The sequence below is a fragment of the Papio anubis genome, chromosome 20 (genome assembly GCF_008728515.1).
Source record: "Papio anubis isolate 15944 chromosome 20, Panubis1.0, whole genome shotgun sequence".
Lineage (NCBI taxonomy): Eukaryota > Metazoa > Chordata > Mammalia > Primates > Cercopithecidae > Papio > Papio anubis.
In genome coordinates, this window is record NC_044995.1 from 18,305,235 (window position 1) to 18,325,589 (window position 20,355).

At 50.3% G+C, this 20,355-nt stretch overlaps 1 protein-coding gene across 1 annotated transcript in view; it reads right to left on the reverse strand.

Moving 5' to 3' along the window:
* Positions 1 to 470: 470 nt before the first annotated feature.
* SPINT2 (serine peptidase inhibitor, Kunitz type 2) overlaps positions 471 to 20,355 on the reverse strand; it is a 34,103-nt gene continuing 14,218 nt past the window's right edge. The window contains exons 2-7 of the mRNA XM_003915464.2: positions 10,509 to 10,679; positions 6,391 to 6,450; positions 5,130 to 5,183; positions 4,041 to 4,202; positions 3,746 to 3,784; positions 471 to 1,100 (exon numbers count right to left, since the gene is read on the reverse strand). Of these exons, the coding sequence (XP_003915513.1) occupies positions 934 to 1,100; positions 3,746 to 3,784; positions 4,041 to 4,202; positions 5,130 to 5,183; positions 6,391 to 6,450; positions 10,509 to 10,679 (653 nt within the window). The 3' untranslated portion in view covers positions 471 to 933. The remainder of the gene's footprint in view (positions 1,101 to 3,745; positions 3,785 to 4,040; positions 4,203 to 5,129; positions 5,184 to 6,390; positions 6,451 to 10,508; positions 10,680 to 20,355) is intronic.

Consider the following 20,355-nt stretch of genomic DNA (forward strand, 5'->3'; position numbering starts at 1 on the left):
GGCCTGACCTAGAGGGCCCTCCCACCACCCCTCCAGGATGCAGAGAGCACAGAATCATGAGAGGAGAAGCATCATGGACGCCACAAGGACTCGGTTAAGCCCCTCCAACCCGGGAAGGTCTTGGTCCTCGAGGCCTGGACAGCATGCACCCTTCCTGCGCCCTCGAGGGCAGTGCTTCAAGGTGTGGGCTACAGTCCATAGTGGAGCATCAAGATCAGTGCAGAGGGTTGTAGCCAGAAGTTTTACAAAGTGAAATAGAGTAAGAAAATATCAGCGTTCACAGGTGGTGAGGCTAAGTGTGGTTTGGTGAAAGTTCACGGGCACTCAATAATAGGACATTTATTTCATCTTGTGGATTCATTCAAAAAGATCTGAAAGATGCTATTTTGAGGGGTATGTTTCTAGAATGGGACACCTCAGATAATGTCTTGTAATCGTTTTGGTAGGGCTGAAATTGGGACTCCCATAAAGAAAGTACATGCTGAAATTTATTTTAAAGGGGAAGATCCCCTTTTATTAAACTTGTACATTTTACTTTCCTTCTTTCAGAATGTTTTGTATTAAACATTCATTTACACTTAAAAAACCCATAAATCAGACAAACAAAAGAAATGGTTCTAACATCACTTTTGTGATGAGAAAACAGGCAATGGAATTCAATACAAGCAAAGAAAACTCTACCTGGAGGGAAGAAAGCTATCAGCGAGGAAACAACCCGGGGCTGCTGCCAGACCACCGGCCATGCAAGAAGCAGCCTCCTAGGGGATTTCCAAAGCAAACCCACCCCTGCCAGACCAGGAAGCAGCCATCCTACCTCCCAGAGAAACAGACCTCAGCCCTAATGATCGCACAAATCCAAGTCAATCGCTCTATTTAAAAAAAGCACGCACATAGTCTCCCCTTCCTTCCCCAGTCCTCTTGGTGACAGGGCGATCACAGGACATATGTGTTCTTCACCAGCTGCTCCTTGTCGTCTCCGGAGCTCCAGACAGTGCGCAGGGCACGCTCCTGGTTCCTCCGTGCCACCCGGATCAGGTAGACCATGGAGGCTCCCAGGAAGAGGATCAACACCATCACGAACAGCCCTGCCAGAACCACCACTGAGGACAAGAGAGGGGCCTCAGGATGGGCCAGGCAAGGGGAGCTGCAGCCAGAGTGGGGCTCACCAAGGGCCTGGGGAATCCAGGTGGGCTCAGGCTGAGGACCAAATGCCCCTCCCCAACCCAGAGAGGGTACAGAACTGCAGCTGGAGAGGACACAGCCTGCCAGAAATGCTATCAAGGAGATTCCCCCAAAAAAGGAGGTGCCATGCTATGTGTGTGCCAGCAGAGTGGCCGTCTGTGTTCCTTCTTTCTGAACTAAAAGCCCAACTCTTGGGTGTTGCGGAAAGTCAGGGACCCCAAACGGAGGGACCCGGCTGAAGCCATGGCAGAAGAACATAAATTGTGAAGATTTTATGGACATTTATTAGTTCCCCAAATTAATACTTTTATAATTTTTTTTGCCTGTCTTTACTGCAATCTCTGAACATAAACTGTGAAAATTTCATGGACACTTATCACTTCCCCAATCAATACCCTTGTGATTTCCTATGCCTGTCTTTAATCTCTTAGTGCCGTCATCTTCGTAAGCTGAGGAAGATGTATGTTGCCTCAGGACCCTGTGATGATTGCGTTAACTGCACAAATTGTTTGTAGAGCATGTGTGTTTGAACAATACGAAATCTGGGCACCTTGAAAAAACAACAGGATGACAGCAATGTTCTGGGAACAAGAGGGAACCTTAAACTCTGACTGCCAGTGAGCCAGGCAGAACAGAGCCACATTTCTCTTCTTTCAAAAGCAAATAGGAGAAATATGGCTGAATTCTTTTTCTCAGCAAGGAACATCCCCGAGAAAGAGAATGCGCCCCTGAGGGTAGGCCTCTGAACAGCCCCCCTGGGGGCAGCTGTCTTTCACAGCCAAGGGATGAAATAAGCCCTGGTCTCCTGTAACGCTCCCAGGCTTATTAGGACGAGGAAATTCCCGCCTAATAAAATTTGGTCAGACAGGTTGTCTGCTCTCAAACTCTGTCTCCTGATAAGATGTTACCAATGACAATGTGTGTGGAAACTTCATGAGCAATTTTAATTTCGCCCCATCCTGTGGTCCTGTGATCTTGCCCTGCCTCCATTTGCTTTGTGATATTTTACTACCTTGTGAAGCATGTGATCTCTGTGACCCACACCCTATTCATACACTCCCTCCCCTTTTGAAAATCGCTAATAAGGCCGGGCACGGTGGCTCAAGCCTGTAATCCCAGCACTTTGGGAGGCCGAGGTGGGTGGATCACGAGGTCAGGAGATCGAGACCATCCTGGCTAACATGGTGAAACCCCGTCTCTACTAAAAATACAAAAAACTAGCCGGGCGTGGTGGCGGGCGCCTGTAGTCCCAGCTACTCGGAGGCTGAGGCAGGAGAATGGCGTGAACCTGGGAGGCGGAGCTTGCAGTGAGCCGAGATCGCGCCACTGCACTCCAGCCTGGGTGACACAACGTGAGACTCCGTCTCAAAAAAAAAAAAAAAAAAAGAAAATAAAAACGCTAATAAAAACTTGCTAGTTTTACGGCTCAGGGGCATCACGGAACCTGCCAACATGTGATGTCTCCCCCGGACACCTAGCTTTAAAATCTCTCTTTTGTACTCTTTCCCTTTATTTCTCAGACCAGCTGACACTTAGGGAAATAGAAAAGAACCCAAGTTGAATATCAGGGGTGGGGTTTCCCCCGATACATGGGGCAACCTGCACAGAAGCCCCAGGCCAAGAGATGCACAAGGGTGTAAAAAACATTTAGCACGGGTGTGTACACATGAAACCTTAGGGGCTTTGTGCACACACACACTGACTGGCAATAGAGAAAGACAGAGCCCTGCAGGGGCTGGGAGGGCTGAGAGCTGCTGCGGGATGAAGTCAGGGTGGAAGTGAGGGTGTCCTCAGAGCTGTGCCAGCAAATTTAATAGTGTCTGCCCCACTGCAGTCCCACTGGTCAGCTCAGATGCTTTTCTTCAGGAGGGGCTCCGGCTAAGGAGTGTGGCCTCTTGTGGCAGCCTCCCCCATGTGGCTATGGAGCCGCAGAGTTGGCCTTTTTGGGGCCACCCTCCAGACCCAGACTGCTTGCTTCCCAGTCCCATGCCTGGCAAACCAGGCTTCACTGCTAGAACAGGACAGACTCCCAGGCCAGGTCCCAGCTCCTTCACAGGGAAACAGGCGGAGAAAGAGGCCAGATTGGCATGGCAGGTCTTTTGTGCCAACACTATCATCTGCAACTCAGGCTCAGAAACACAGGCCAGAGGGCTGGCCTCCTGCTCAGGCCAGACTGTGTTGGGAAACACCCTGGCCTGTGGCCCTCCATCCTGTCACCCGTGACCAACTCTTATGCCCCACACAACAGCGCTCCCTCCACACCCCAGGCCAGTCTCAGGCCCGTGTGCAGCAGTCCTCAAATGCCCAACAGGAAGACCTCATCCCCAGTCACCCACGCCACCTCGGCAGGGCCTGCCTCGTGACTGACTCACTCCAGCCCCAACTATGTACACTGAATGGTGAGACAAACCACCACCTCGCCATTCTCACGCAGAAATATGACTTTCTGCCAAGATGATGTTCGCAATGAAGGATAATGTAAACCACAACTGGGCGGGGCTGAGCTCAGTCAAGGAAGGGAGGAGGCAGGCTGATGGCAGGAGGAGGGTAAGGGGCCACTTACCCTTTGAGCCAAGGGGCAGGGAAGGATTCTCCTGCTGGCCTGAAAAAGAACACACGGCCTGAGGTCAGCTCACAGCTCTCATTCCACAGAGCGGCCATAGGGGATGCCCTCAGCCAGGGCCTCCATGGGGAGCTCTTTCTGAGGGACTTTATTCCAGCTCTTCTGGGGCTTAGAGGCCTTGCCGCCCTGGTGGGCCCAAGAACAGCATTTCCAAGGCCTTCATATTTTAGGGATGGGGAGATGGCCCAGGGTCCTCAAGGGCAGAGTTTCCTGGGCTTAGGGGCCGCAGACTCACGGAAGCAGCGGAGCATGCAGGCCTCCTCAGAGCGGTAGCTGTTCTTATTGCCCCGGCAGCCTCCATAGATGAAGTTATTGCAGGAGTTCCTCTCCACGTCAAAGTACCAGCGTGGGAAGGACGCACGGCAAGGTCCAGTGACCGCCTTGGCGGCACAGTATTCTGGGAGCAAGACAGCCCAAGGAACACAAATTAGTAGGGCCCGCAAGGAGGGGAAGCAAGCCAGAAAGTGCCTGAGGAGGCTCGCAGCTCCAGCTGACGGAGAAACAGCTCTCTGGTAGAGAAGCCTGTAAATTACACCCAAGGCCAGCGCAGCGGCTCTGACGCGCTGCCCCACGGGTCCAGATGGCGGCTTCAGAGCTTTGAAGACTGCTCTCTGCCAGGTCCCGTCCTAGGCCTTTTACGTGCAGTGGCTGCGTCTCTATGAGACCTGTCTGGGGCCTTTCACTTTATACGTGGGAACACTGACGCAGGGTGGCAGCCATGGAGGCGGGGCGGCAGCCACTTGCCCACAGCCAAGCCGCTAGTGAGAGGGGCAGGGACAATGGACATCCCAGAGCCACGCACCAGGCTGTGCCTCTAAAGTGCATCTCCGCAGGCTCGGCCTCCTTCCTGCTGGTGGGGGCATCCACATGGGGCCTGTTACCTTGACTCCAACCCCAGGGGGCTGCCACCACCTGCGAGGGGAGCCCTGCGCTACAACTTCCTCAGTGGAAATCCGCAAGTGTCTCTCAATATCCAACTAAGAATACATGTTTTGCCCCACATGTAAGTTTCTTCGGAGTTTTTTTGTTTTTTGAGACGGAGTCTCACTCTGTCGCCCAGGCTGAACTGCAGTGGCGCAATCTTGGTTCCTTGCAACCTCCACCTCCCAGGTTCAGCAATTCTCCTGCTTCAGCCTCCCGAGTAGCTAGGACTACAGGTGTGTGCCACTACGCCCAGCTAATTTTTTGTATTTTTAGTAGAGACAGGATTTCACTGTGTTAGGATGGTCTCGATATCCTGACCTTGTGATCCGCCCACCTCAGCCTCCCAAAGTGCTGGGATTACAAGCGTGAGCCACCGCGCCCGGCCTCTTTGGAGTTTTACCTTCATAGTTGAACATATCGCTGGAGTGGTCATCAGAATCCTGCCTTCTGGGAACTGAAACACAAACATCTGTGTTAGGGAGGCTGGGCCGGACACAGGACATGGGCCTAGCTGGGGCTGGGGCTGGAAGGGCCCACTGAGGAGTGTGGACACCACACCTTTAAAGAGGGATGTGGAGCCCCTTCCATGGCTGGCTCTGCCGCGTCACCCCAGCCCTAACTGGCTCTACGCACACACTGAGAGTGCTGGATGAGGCGGCCCTGCCGCCACCTCAGGGTTCCTATAGAAACCAAGCCCGCCATAGCTCCTAATGTGATAAGGAACACAGTCTTGTTCACACTTTCTAATACAGTGAGGGGCACATGTTCTGCTCCAACAGGATGGAAACCAGAGCAGGCGTGCGGCGGGGCTAGCAGAGGATAAATGGAGCCAGGCAGAGCAACGCCAGGACAGGCATGGGACTCCTGGCCTAGCAAAGCTGGAAAGTGACCACCCTAATGCCCCAGCATTCTGTAAGCCAGCTGGCCCAACAGCTGCTGAGCTACAGAGCACTCAGTGGGTTGCAGCTGACGGGGGAGTCCCATCCTCCAGCAGGGGTGCGATGCAGTCCCCGCTCCATGGCCGCCTCCCAGAGCCCACGGCCTGAGGCCTGACCCGAGGGTGCATTTGCTACCTGGTAGTGCATCAGGACCACTCACCCCAAGCGCCCGATGCAGAGTCCTTAAACCATAAAGGAGGAATGGGGCAGCGGCCGCCAGTACTACAAAGCAAGCTAACACACATCTTGAGATCATGCACTGCAGTGGCGGGGAGGCAGGGGTGGCAGAGGACAGAGGATGTCCACAAGGAAGGGGACAGCGATGGCAACAGGGAACAAAGGAAGCAGACGAGGCAGAACAGGCAGACAGAAGGGTGGGTGGGGAGTGGGGCCAGCAGAGCAGCTGGAGGCCCGCACAGCAGGGAGGAGCCTGAGCCTCATGGGCAGCAGCAACCTCCATCCCCTGTCCTCCAGGAGGAGGCGGGGGCCAGCCAGGGAGTGCTGCAGGATCCCTGGCCCCTGTGTCCGCTGGACAGTGTAAACTCCCCCATGTAAGGACGCCGGAGCCAGAAGCCGGCAGCCTAAGCAGAGCCCCCGGTTTGCCAATTTTGAGTAAACAGAACCATGAGAGGGAAGCCTGTGACAGTTCCCAAATGACAAGTGTCCTTTCACAATGACCCATCCGGTGGCCTCACTCTATCGTGGGTCTCTTTAAGAACCTACCACTTGGGACAGAGGAATCTGCTGTATTCCTGCTGGTGGCCAGGTCACCTGTGGCATTCTCTGCAAGGAGACAAAGAAACAGCATAGTGAGACAGTGCTTCTGAGACTGCCGGGGACAAAGAATGAGCTGGCCCTGTGTGCCTCTCACCACAGCATCCATTTCTCCTTTACATAGGACCTTCAATGTGCGTGCCAGACCACACTCGGAAATGAGGAAGCAAGACTGCCTCCTGAAGAGGAAACTTAAGATCAACTTGCAGGGAATCAGAGCAAAGATGTACACAGTGACCTCAAAAAGACAGTGACTTGGCCGGGTGTGGGGGCTCATGCCTGTAATTCCATTACTTTGGGAGGCCAAGCGGGTGGATCACCTGAGGTCAGAAGTTCGAGATCAGCCTGGCCAACATGGTGAAACTTATTAAAAATACAAAAGTTAGGGCCGGGTACGGTGGCTCACACCTGTAATCCCAGCACTTTGGGAGTGAGGCGGGTGGATAACGAGGTCAGGGATTGAGAACATCCTGGCCAACACTGCGAAACCCCGTCTCTACTGAAAATACAAAAAATTAGCCGGGTGTGGTGGCGCACGCCTGTAGTCCCAGCTACTCGGGAGGTTGAGGCAGGATAATTGCTTGAACCCGGGAAGTGGAGGTTGCAGTGAGCAGAAATTGCACCACTGCACTCCAGCCTGGACGACAGAGTGAGACTCCGTCTCAAAAAACAAACAAACAACCCAAAAAGTTAGCCAAGCGTGATGGCAGATGCCTGTAATCCCAGCTACTTGGGCGGCTGAGGCAGGAGAATTGCTTGAACCCGGGAGGCAGAGGTTGTGGTGAGCCGAGATCGCACTACTGACCACTGCACTCCAGCCTGGGCAACAAGAGCAAAACTCCATCTCAAACAAAGAAACAAATAAAACACAGTGACTTCCATGGCCAAATAATCTGCTTAACTGTATCAAATCATCTAACTAATTCAACCGTAATCCCAGTGCTTTGGAAGGCTGAAGGGTGGGGGGCATCACTTGAGGCCAGGAGTTTGAGACCAGTTTGGGCAACATAAAAAGACCTCATCTGTTTGTGAGGGGGAGTGGGAACAAAACACTTTTTTAAGGGTTAACATGATGAATTTTACACAGCGTTTATTTTATCTCCTACACCTTGTCCAAGATGGAGGGAACCCTGGTTCCCCCGCATCCTCGGGCCTGGCCTAGCCTGATGCTATTAAACGGTCACCTTGCAAACCAGCTCCCCTCATTCTGCCTCTCTCCATCAAGCAGTCTTCTGACAACTGGACTCGAGACTTGCCTATGCGGACTACAGACGCGGGCCTGGGGACATGAGTGCCTGCTCCCTGGGGCGGTCCCGGTTCTCATGATGAATTAATACACTGGCATTTTCATTCTCACTTGCCTTCCCACAGAGCCTGCCTGGGAGAGAATATGCTGGCAAAGGACCCCAGGCACTAGCAACCCTGGCAGTGTTTAGCTCTTTACAGACTCACATGGGAGCGCCTCAAGAGACAGTCAAATGCCAATATGTGCTTTCTGGACCTGCGAGACAGGGCCAGACTCTAGGGAGACAGCTAACCTGCCTGCTCCCAGGAACACACAGCCACCCACGTCCCCTGGCTATGCTCACTGTCCACTGCCTGAGTTCTCAACACTTCAACTTCCTTCCTGAGGAGATAAGGAACAGCCAGGATGGACACATACATTTGCTAAAGGCAACTCTTGACTGGGATAGCTCAGAAAAGGTAGCAAAAAATATTTCTCCCAAGTCCTCCTTCATAATGAATCATAGTTGATGATAGAAATACAGTAACTGGGTTGGCCGGGCGCGGTGGCTCAAGCCTGTAATCCCAGCACTTTGGGAGGCCGAGACGGGCGGATCACGAGGTCAGGAGATCGAGACCATCCTAGCTAACACGGTGAAACCCCGTCTCTACTAAAAAAAATACAAAAAACTAGCCGGGCGATGTGGCGGGCGCCTGTAGTCCCAGCTACTCGGGAGGCTGAGGCAGGAGAATGGCGTGAACCCGGGAGGCGGAGCTTGCAGTGAGCTGAGATCCGGCCACTGCACTCCAGCCTGGGCGACAGAGCGAGACTCCGTCTCAAAAAAAAAAAAAAAAAAAAAAAGAAATACAGTAACTGGGTCAATGGCGGCTCGCAGACACAACGCTAAGTCATCAAAAAAACATGTTAGGGAGAGTGCCACTGAAAATATTTTTATTTATTTTTTACTTAAAGGCCAGTGTAATTGTTTGTTTGTTTTTTCAGTTAAAGTGAAATGTTAGCTGGGCTCAGTGGCTCACATCTATAATCCTAGCACTTTGGGAAGTGGGCAGATTGCTTGAGCTCAGGAGTTTGAGACCAGCCTGGGTAACATGGTGAAACCCCACCTTTACAAAATACACAAAAATTAGCCAGGTGTGGGGGTGTGCGCCTGTAGTCCCAGCTACTTGAGAGGCTGAGGCACGAGAATCACTTGAACCCAGGAGGCAGAGGTTGCAGTGAGCCCAGATCACACCACTGCACTCCAGCCCGGTGGGCGACTAAGCAAGAAAAAAAGAAAAAAGTGAAAATCTTTAACATAGGATTTGGATGGCCAAACCCTTGGGTCTCTGGAACACTTAGGATGGAGCAGCCCCAAAGGGCCAACATCTCATCACCATCGGCTCTCAGGAAGTCCTTGTCACTCAGCTGAGAGCCAGGGCACGCTGCTGGGGGGTTTAGGTTTTAATTTAAACTGTGAGGTTGTCAGGGTCAAAATTACCTTGATTCCAAAGAACCCCTGGCAGGTGAGGGCCACAAAGAGGATAGATTCCAGGACGTATGTTTGTTTTAACTTGATCCATAACTTGGCTGGGTGAGCTATTCAAGTCATTTTCCCACAATTAAAATAACCCAAATAGCGGCCAGGTGCGGTGGCTCACACCTGTAATCCCAGAACTTTGGGAGGCTAAGGCAGGCAGATCACCTGAGGCCAGGAGTTCGAGACCAGCTTGGCCAACATGGCGAAATCCCATCTCTACTAAAACTACGAAAATTAGCCAGGCATGGTGGTGGGCACCTGGAATCCCAGCTGCTCAGGAGGCTGAGGCTGCAGTGAGCTGAGATTGCTCCACTGCACTCCAGCTTGGGCAACAGAGCAAGACTCTGTCTCAAAATAAAATAAAATAACCCAAATACCCAGGGAACAAGAGAGGCAGCCCTGTTGGAGTGGATCAAAAAGCCTCTGCTCAAGAAGGCAAGGCTACTTCCTTATCGGTCTGCTCTGAAACTTGCACTTAGTAAAGAGGGAGAAAGGAAGCTGGGTCATGATGGCTCCAGCTCTGCCCTGTTGTTTTGCTGCCTTTCTGGGAAGCGGAGGAGTGAGGGTCTGCTGTGAAACCACTGTACGGCCACAGGGCATTCATACGGTGCCTGTTTCTTCTGCTTTTTAAAACATCGCCCAGATTCCACTGTCAAGAACTAATAAAGAGAGGAAAGTATCCACATTCCAGTTAATAAATTGTCTCTAAATAGCAAAACCTGGCTGGGCACAGTGGCTCACACCTGTAATCCCAGCACTTTAGAAGGCCCAGGTGGAACAATTGCTTGAAGCCAAGAGTTTGAGACCAGCCTGGGTAACATAGGGAGACCCATCTCTATAAAAAATTTCAAAATGAGCAAGGTGTGGTGGCGTGTGCCTGTAGTCCCAACTATTCAGGAGGCTGAGGTGGGAGGATCTGCTTGAGCCCAGGAAGTGGAGGCTGCAGTGAGACCCTGTTTAAAAAAAAGCAGGGGCCAGGCATGGTGGCTCACGCCTGTAATCCCAGCACTTTGTGGGGCCGAGGTGGGTGGATCACGAGGTCAGGAGATCGAGATCATCCTGGCTAACATGGTGAAACCATGTCTCTATAAAAAACACAAAAAATTAGTTGGGCGTGGTGGTGGGTGCCTGTAGTCCCAACTACTTGGGAGGCTGAGGCAGGAGAATGGCGTGAACCCAGGAGGTGGAGCTTGCAGTGAGCCGGGATTGCACCACTGCACTCCAGCCTGGGCAACAGAGCAAGACTCCATCTCAAAACAGGGAAAAAAAAAAAAAAAAAAAAAGCTCTAACTATTACTGTCTTACCTGTAACAGCGGCACATTTCTTGAGGCACTCCTCCTTGCTCATGTAATTATTGCTGTTTCCATCACAGCCCCCATACACAAACAGCTGGCAGGATCCGTCAGTGACATTGTACCACCACCTAGGCATGGAGGCCCGGCATCTGCCCACCACCTTCGACACTAGACAAAAGTCTGAAATGCAAAGCACAATCCCGTTAGCTTGGCAGGGCAATCCCGGCAATGAAGGACACACACAGACCTGTACACAGATCCCCCAGGGGAACCAGAGCCTTGAGTTCCAGCAGTTCCTTTGTGAGCTATTTCCCAAGCCCAGATCGCCAACAGGCCCACTCAGTGCTTCCTTCCTTGTATAAACATGTCGCCCAACAATAAAGACACCAACCCACCCACTGAACTGTATTTCAGTTGTATGTTTTGTCCCGTCCCCATTATTGAAGACATGCACATCCAGTGTAGAAACATGACTTTATTTATTTATTTATTTTGGAGACAGAGTCTCACTCCATCGCCCAGGCTGGAGAGCAGTGACTTGATCTCAGCTCACTGCAACCTCCGCCTCCCAGGTTCAAATGATTCTTTTGCCTCACCCTCCCGAGTAACTGGAATTACAGGCGTGCGCCACCATGCTGGGCTTTTGGTTTTTTTGTACTTTCAGTACAGATGGGGTTTCACCATGTTGCCCAGGCTGGTCTTCAACTCCTGAGCTCAGGTAATCCGCCTGCTTCGCCTCCCAAAGTGCTGGGATCACAAGCACAAGCCACCACGCCCAACGGAAACATGACTTTAAAAAAAAAAAAAACAAAAAAAACCCCTGACTCCAAGACCCTTCTGGATACTGCCCCATCCCACAGGGCCAAGGGGAGCTTAGCGCTGAAAGGTCAGAGCCAGAGAAGTGAGCTTGGGAAGGAGAGGCGCTATCAGCGCCCTCAGTAGTCCTCACATGCACTTTTCCTGACCTTTCCTGTCCACTCTCTGCCCAGGCAGGCCACAGAACACTCAAATTACTGCAAGAGCCTCAGAAGGAAGCTTTTTTTTTTTTTTTTTTTGAGACGGAGTCTAGCTCTGTCGCCCAGCCTGGAGTGCAGTGGCACCATCTCGGCTCACTGCAAGCTACGCCTCCCGGGTTCACGCCATTCTCCCGCCTCAGCCTCCAGAGTAGCTGGGACTATAGGCGCCCGCCACCATGCCCGGCTAATTTTTTGTATTTTTAGTAGAGACGGGGCTTCACCGTGTTGGCCAGGGTGGTCTCGATCCCCTGACCTTGTGATCCGCCTGCCTCAGCCTCCCAAAGTGCTGGGATTACAGGCGTGAGCCACCGCGCCCGGCTAGAAGGAAGCTTCTTAACTCTAGTGCCTACAGCCCAGCCTACGGCTCCAGAGATAACACAGGTCCTACCCCTGCGCCAAGGCTTGTTATAGCTCCTATCTGGGCACACCAAGATGGGCCTGGGTTTCAAGGCACCCTCAAATCTGGCCCTACTTTAGTAAAAGCGAACAAAAGCCAATATTATAAAATTCCAGCCAGAAACATTTCTTGCAAAAGGTTGGTACGGTCTCTTGAAAGGGAGACAGAAAATTGCTAGAAGCATCACCTACACCAAACTAAGCCTTTCCACCAGAAGGACTGAAAGCAACCTGAAAAGAGACAGCCTGGCTGTGTGGCTCCGTGTCTGCTCCTGTACCACATTATCACCCCTCCCTAACCCTGGCCTTTACCCAGCTCTGCCTGTTCAGCACAAGGGCATTCCAGCTTGCATGGGGCCTGGCACAGGGTGCTTGATAAACATGTCTCAAATAAAAGCATCCCACAGCCAAACGCTTGCTTAGATGTTGTCATTGACTCCTCGCTACTTGTTTTCACGTTTGTTAGGTTTATTTCACGCACTAGGGATATATCTTCTGTTGTGTCTCCCCAAATATGTCACAGTGATGGGCATGAAACCAGATGTTCCACAGAACACTAATCAACGGATAAAAAAGGTTGCTACTGTGCAAAACAAACACACACATACATGCCTCCAAGGAAATCCCACCCACACAATAAATCACAGGTAAGTAGCACAGCAGAAAAAGCATCTTCTGAAGCACGAAATTCCCTATCATTTGAAAAAAGCTAACCCTGAAAAGTCACCCGTTAGAATGTACCTTATCTAGACACTTCATATGAATGGAAGTGTACAGTATGTCCATAAAAGGCAAATCAATAGACATGGGAAGTAGATGAGTGGTTGCTTGCTACTGGGGGTGGGACTGGGGAGTGATGGGTAAAGGGATCTTTGGGGATGATGAAAATGTTCTAAAATTGGATTGTGGCAATAGCTGCACAGCTCTGTAGAAGGTGCTAAAAATCCTTGGATGATAATACTTAAAACGAGTGATTTTAGGATATATAATTTTTTTTTTTTTGAGACTGAGTTTCACTCTTGTTGCCCAGGCTAGAGTACAATGGCATGATCTCGGTTCACTGCAACCTCTGCCTCCCGGGTTCAAGCTATTCTCCTGCCTCAGCCTCCCAAGTAGCTGGAATTACAGGCATGCGCCACACCTGGCTAATTCTGTATTTGTAGTAGAGACGGGGTTTCACCATGTTGGCCAGGCTGGTCTCGAACTCCTGACCTCAGGTGATCCGCCCATCTTGGCCCCACAAAGTGCTGGGATTACAGGTGTGAGCCACCGCACCCGGCCTATATAAGTGTTTTTGAGATAGGGTCTTCCTCTGTCACCCAAGCTGGAGTGCAGCTGCAGGACCATGGCTCACTGAAGCCTCGCCTCCTAGGCTCAAGTGACCCTCCCACCTCAGCCTCCTGAGTAGCTGGGACTACAAGCAGAAAAAAAAATTTTTTTTTTTTTAAATACGGGCACCTTTTGTCCATTACACATCAACCAGAACCAGCTGGCTGTACACCTGGAATAGGTACAATATGCCAAAGGTCACAAAACACATAATCAACAACGTCCAGAGAAAACAGCAGGAGGAGGTCCTCCGGTGTGTGACTCTACCCAGCCTAACGCTGGGAGCAACACTGCCACCAACAAGATGAGATGAAGGGGACCCACGTGGGACCCAGTTACAATCCAAAGCTGAAAACAGCATCAAGGCAGGAGCGCCCAACGGCTACAGAGGTGCCAGCAGCCTCTCCACTGCCCTGCCACGCTTAGCCCTGGCGGCCAGCCACTCTGGCTGCTTTGTGTCCTAGCTTCCTGAGCAGTGTCAGACACAGTCTTTTTCCACAACAAACCTGAGGGGAATACTGTACACCTTAAATGGGTGAATCACATGACATGTGAATTACATCTCAAAACAAAAACAATAACCTGAGGGAGGGCCCACAACACTGGGCGCCCAGGCAGGAACCAGGAACCACCCGACACCACACCTGAGAATGAAGCAGGGTGACCCACAGTATCATGGCAGGAGTTCGTTAACTTCGTAAGCAAGGGTGCCAGGTACACGTGGCATGTGCAGACGCCCGAGGGTGTGTAGAAGGAGAAAAAATGCCTATCGAGGGACGGATGGAAGCTAGCTACCTTGGTGAATTCAACCCTGCCCGCAACCTGGCCATCATCTTTATAGGCGCAGACATGCACTCTTGCCAGTGCCCTAGTGCTTAGGAGACACAGGAGCGCTGGCCTCAGCTAACAGCGCACGGGATGATACATGAGACCTTAGCAGCAGGTGATGAATTTACAGTGAGAACATCACTGTATTCCGTCAAGCAGGTTGCGTGTTGATGTGAATCAGCAAAACACCTTGGAAAGCAAGCATCAATGGAACACGATGCTTGGAGTCAGAATAAAGTTAGTTTACTGTATGATTCCTAGGAACATTCTTGCCATCGGAATCTGTCAGGCAGACCAAATGCTCACATTAGCGGCTCAGGACAGCTCTTCCAGAGCACGGTCACGAGCTGTCCCTGAGATGCTTCCTTTCCGGGCTGCTGCTGTGAGCCAGCGCCTTTTCTAGCTTGGACGCTTTCTGTCCACATGCCGGGGCCTTCATGACAAGTCTTGCGAGCCTGGGAAGCCATTCTGTGTCTAGGCAGTTGCTCACATCTGCTCTCAATATCACACGTTGACTTAGTAGTTTAAAGTTTCAGAAAGCAGCCTTATTTTCAGGTTCCTGGGGTAAAGTAGGAAGGAAAGGCAGAACTTCACTGTTGTCCCGGGAAAATTTAGAAACATCTCTTTATGGCCAGGCACGGTGGCTCACGCCTGTAATCCCAGCACTTTGGAAGGCTGAGGTGGGCGGATCACCTGAGGTCAGGAGTTCAAGACCAGCCTGGCCAACATGGTAAAAGCCCGTCTCTACTAAAAATACAAAAATTAGCTAGGCATGGTGGTGGGCACCTGTAGTCCCAGCTACTCGGGAAACTGACGCAGGTGAATCACTTGAGCCCGCGAGGCGGAGGTTGCAGTGAGCCAAGATCTTGCCATTGCACTCCAGCCTAGGTGACACAGCAAGGCTCTGTCTCAAACAAAAAAAAGAAAAAAAAAAGAAAAAAGAAAAAAAAAGAAAGTCTCTTTATTAAGAGAAAACTTGGACTAAAAACATGTCTGAAAGACAGATGTTGGTAGTTGTTGAAGCTGGGTGATGGTGCATAGGGGTTTATAAAACGTGTCACTGCTTTGTATATTGAAAATTCTTATAATGAATTTTTTTTTCCTTTTTTTTAAGATGGAGTTTCACTCTTGTTGCCCAGGCTGGAGTGCAATGGTGCAATCTCGGCTCACTGCAACCTCCGCCTCCCAGGTTCAAGCGATTCTCCTGCCTCAGCCTCCTGAGTAGCTGGGATTATAGGCATGCGCCACCACGCCCACTAATTTTGTACTTTTAGGAGAGACGTGGTTTTTCCATGTTGGTCAGGCTGCTCTCGAACTCCTGACCTCAGGTGATCCACCTGCCTTAGTGTCCCCAAGTGCTGGGATTACAGGCATGAGCCACCACACCTGGCCAAAAAAATTTTTTTTTTTTTTTACTCAAATTTCATTTGAGTAAAAGAGTTCTAAGTAGCAGATTAATTTGGCTGAAGTTAGGTTCAATTAAGACTAAATTTAACCACGTCCTTACTGTGTTAAGACACGCATCTTTCTGTGCGTATGGAAGGAAGTTCCTTGTTGAAGGCAAATAATCTCATCTTGTCACATGCTTTTACTAACTGAATTGTTTTTAAGCATCTATGATGTAAACTTTACTCTCAGGCCTGAGAGAAACTGAAGTCATGAAAAGGGATTTTGTTTGCTCATTTGTTTTAATGGAGGCAGTGTTCCTTCAGGAAACACATGCCATGTAGTATTCACTTCCACCACAAATAACAACAATGCATTTTCTCATTCATTGTTCTGCAAAAACCTTGTATTTATTTATTTATTTTGAGACTCAGTCTCACTCTGTCACCCAGGCTGGAGTGCAATGGCATGATCACAGCTCACTGCAGCCTCGACCTCCTGAGCTCAAGCAATCCTCCCACCTCAGCCTCCTGAGTAGCTGGGACTACAGGCACGCACCACCACACCCGGCTAACTTTTATTTTTTGTAAAGATGGGGTTCTCACCATGTTGCCCATGCTGGTCTCACATGATCCTCCAGCCTCCACCTCTGAAAGTGCTGGGATCATAGACGTGAGCCACGGCGCCTGGTTGCATTACTTATTGCCTTTGCCAAGCATGATGCCTGGCATATCACGTGCCCTACCTCTAATGGTCACAATAAAACTGTGAATCATGTAACAATATCCCCACTTTACAAACAAGAATGCTGAGACTCGAGGTGGTTAAAGTGAGGCAGGCAGCAGTGCCAGGATGAGTTTCCCATGGTCTGATGGGAGCCCAGGCACTAACATGACCCTTCAGACTGATGGGAAGAAAAAGCCGTTGCTGGCCGGGTGCGGTGGCTCAAGCCTGTAATCCCAGCACTTTGGGAGTCGAGATGGGGCTGATCACGCAGGTCAGGAGATCGGTGACCATCCTGGCTAACACGGGTGAAAACTCGGCTCTACTTCAAGAAATACAAAATTCAGCCGGGCGAGGTGGCAGCACCTCCGTAGTCCCTGTGCACTCGGGAGGCTGAGGCCGGAGAATGGCGAACCCGGAGGCGGAGCTTTGCGAGCTGAGATCCGCCACTGCACTCCAGCCTGGCGACAGCGCTACACTGCCTCCAAAAAAAAAAGGGCCGGGCTGTGGCTCAAGCCTGTAATCCCAGCACTTTAGCCGACGGGCTGGATCACGAGGTCAGGAGATCGAGACCATCCTGGCTAACAAGGTGAAACCTCCTCGCCTCACTAAAAATACAAAAATCCAGTCAATGGCCGGCGGCTTCTGGCCCAGCTACCGGGAGGCTGAGGCAGGAGAATGGCGTGAACCCCGGGAGGCGGAGGCTTGCAGTGAGCTGAGATCCGCCACCAAGACTCCAGCCGCCTGCTTACAGAGCCAGACTCAGTCTCAAAAAAAAAAAAAAAAAAAAAAAAAGAAAAAAGCCGTTGCATCAACAGGCAGTAGGAAAACAGAACTGAGGTTGCCTAAAAGCCAAAACATTCCTCAGGGTCTTTATCACAATCTGAGGGCTCACCAAGGGCAGGCCCTCTGCCAGGCCTCTGTTTTCAGTCACACTCAATGACAGGGTCATGGACACCAACATACCAAAGGAAACGGCCAAGGCTGGGGGGAAATGGGTCGGACACATTTTTAGAAAGTTACTCCTTAATGAGGAATTCTATTATTATGAAATGACAAAATGCTATATTGGTCTTAGAATAGTATTGGGAAGCAATCATGAAAAACATGACTCAAGTGCTATTTTGTATGCTGACAAATGCTAGGGCAAAATTAAGTACATTTTGTATGTTTTCAAAACCGAGACAGACCAAGAGGAAAATGCTGAAAAGGAACCAAATTTGGATGAACTCATAAGCTTCAGAATATTTAAGCAAAAGTAGAATTCCTGCCTTTAGGGAAGAATAACTTTCTTTTGGAAAAGCATCAGAAATGGCTAGAGTCGGCCGGGCGCGGTGGCTCAAGCCTGTAATCCCAGCACTTTGGGAGGCCGAGACAGGCCGATCACGAGGTCAGGAGATCAAGACCATCCTGGCTAACCCAGTGAAACCCCATCTCTACTAAAAAATACAAAAAACTAGCCGGGCGAGGTGGCGGGCGCCTGTAGTCCCAGCTACTCGGGAGGCTGAGGCAGGAGAATGGCGTGAACCTGGAAGGCGGAGCTTGCAGTGAGCTGAGATCCGGCCACTGCACTCCAGCCTGGGCCACAGAGCGAGACTCCGTCTCAAAAAAAAAAAAAGAAATGGCTAAAGTCACACATTATCCGAAATATGAACCTCACTTAGAAAATCCTGGCAGGCATTCTGAATGTCAGCTACAGCAAAACTGCAAAACAAACTGGTCTTTGTGAGTGTCTTGGAAAACTGGTTTCTCTGGTTCTGAAGTCACTAGAGCTTTAACCAAGACGATCAGCCGGTGACTAAGACGATCTACAGTCTGCTGGATCAATCTGCCGTCACCTTCTACGGAGGACATTATAGAATTCTGAGGGGTCCCAAGTACTGCCAATCTCATCTAACTTTATAGGCTTAAGAAGATAGTACTGGGCCAGTGGCTCACATCTGTAACCTCAGTACTTTGGGAGGCTGAGATAAGCCAATTACTTGCGCTCAAAAATATTTAAAAAATGAGCCGGGCGTGGTGGTGTGCACCTGTGGTCCCAGTTACTTGAGAGGCTGAGGTAGGAGGATCACCTGTGCCGGGAGGCAGAGGATGCAGTGAGCTGAGATTGCTCCACTGCACTCAGACCTGGGTGACAGAGACCCCGTCTCAAAAACAAAAACAAAAACAGTTGAGATAGTACCTAATCATTTTCCAAAAATGCGTAACTGCAGCTGTGTCTACTTTGCAAAGTAAGTACTTTAATGAAATACTTCAAATATGCTGACGAATACAGAAAATACCCCATGTCTGGTATATCCACATCTCAGTGTCAACAAATTCTAACATTCTCAAGGACTAAAACATAGAGTAGGCTGGCCAGGCAGATCACCTGGGGTCAGGAGTTCGAGACCAGCCTGGCCAATAAGGTGAAACTCCGTCTCTACTGAAAAATACAAAGATTAGCAGGGCATGGAAGAGCACGCCTGTAGTCCCAGCGACTCAGGAGGCTGAGGCAGGAGAATCACTTGAACCCAAGAGGTGGAGGTTGCAGTGAGCCGAGATCGCGCCACTGCACTCCAGCCTGGACAACAAAGTGAGACTTCGTTCTCCAAAAATAAATAAATAAAACATGGATAGAGCAGAAACCCTTTGCATACCCCTCATTCAATCACATTTGCTCTGCCTCTTCCAAATTAACCCCCTACCATCTTGAATTGGCGTTTTCTTTTATTCATGTTTTTATATCCATTAAAACAAGCTTTTTGGTTTGTTTTGAGATGGAGTCTTGCTCTGTCGCCCAGGCTGGAGTGCAGTGGTGCAATCTCGGCTCATGCAAGCTCTGCCCCCCAGGTTCATGCCATTCTCCTGCCTCAGCCTCCCGAGTAGCTGGGACTACAGGCGCCCGCCACCATGCCTGGCTAATTTTTGTATTTTTAGTAGAGACGGGGTTTCACTGTGTTAGCCAGGATGGTCTCAATCTCCTGACTTTGTAGTCCACCCAATTCGGCCTCCCAAAGTGCTGGGATTACAGGCGTGAGCCACCATGCCTGGCCCCAAAACAAGCTTATTTTTAAAACAAGCAAAAATAACTTTCCTAGAGTTCTAGTTATTGACACACTCCCATGAGTGCTATGAGCTGAGGCATAAGAGCTTCTTGCCTCACCACATGCAGAACAGGAAAGCCCAAAGCCACTCCTGAAATGCTTCTCCTACTCCTCCTCCCACCTATCTTTTTTCTAGAACAAGGGTCTGCAAATGTTTTCTATAAGGGGCCAAATAGCAAACACAGGCAGCAATTGGCCTGCCCGTCAGTGTGTGATCACACAAAGCAATCTCATAATCAGTGGGAAAAATGATATTGCTCAACGACATTTAAAAATTTTTGTCAGCTGGGCATGGTAGCTCACGCCTGTAATCCCAGCACTTTGGGAGGTTGAGGTGGGTGGATTACCTGAGGTCAGGAGTTCGAGACCAGCCTGACCAACATGGAGAAACCCCATCTGCACTAAAAATACAAAATTAGCCGTGCATAGTGGCACGTGGCTGTAATCCCACCTACTCGGGAGGCTGAGGCAGGAGAATCGCTTGAACCCAGGAGGTGCAGGTTGCAGTGAGCCGATCCACTGCACTCCAGCTGGGCAACAAGAGTGAAGCTTCATCTCTCAAAAAAAAAAAAAAAAAATTTTGTCAAGCTGGGCATGGTGGCTCATACCTATAATCCCAGCACTTTGGGAGGCCAAGGCAGGAGGATCATTTGAGGTCACGAGTTCAAGACCAGCCTGGGCAACACAGTGAGACCCTGTCTACAACAAATAAAAAAATTTTTTTGGCCAGGTGCAGTGGCTCACACCTGTGGTCAGGATTTCGAGATCACCCTGGTCAACATGGCAAAACCCCACCTCTACTAAAAATACAAAACTTAGCCAGGCGTGGTGGCACGTGCCTGTAGCCCCAGCTACTCGGGAGGCTAAGGCAGGAGAATCACTCGAACCTGGGAGGCAGAGGTTGCAGTGAGCTGACATCGCGCCACTGCACTCTAGCCTGGGCGACAGAGCAAGACCCTGTCTCAAAAAAATAAGGAAAAAAAACCAAAACAAACTCTATTGGCTATAAATGCAGAGTAACAAAACAAAACAAACAAAGAGTATTTATTTAGCATACTGTAAATTAAAACATTAGAAACATTTAGGATTACA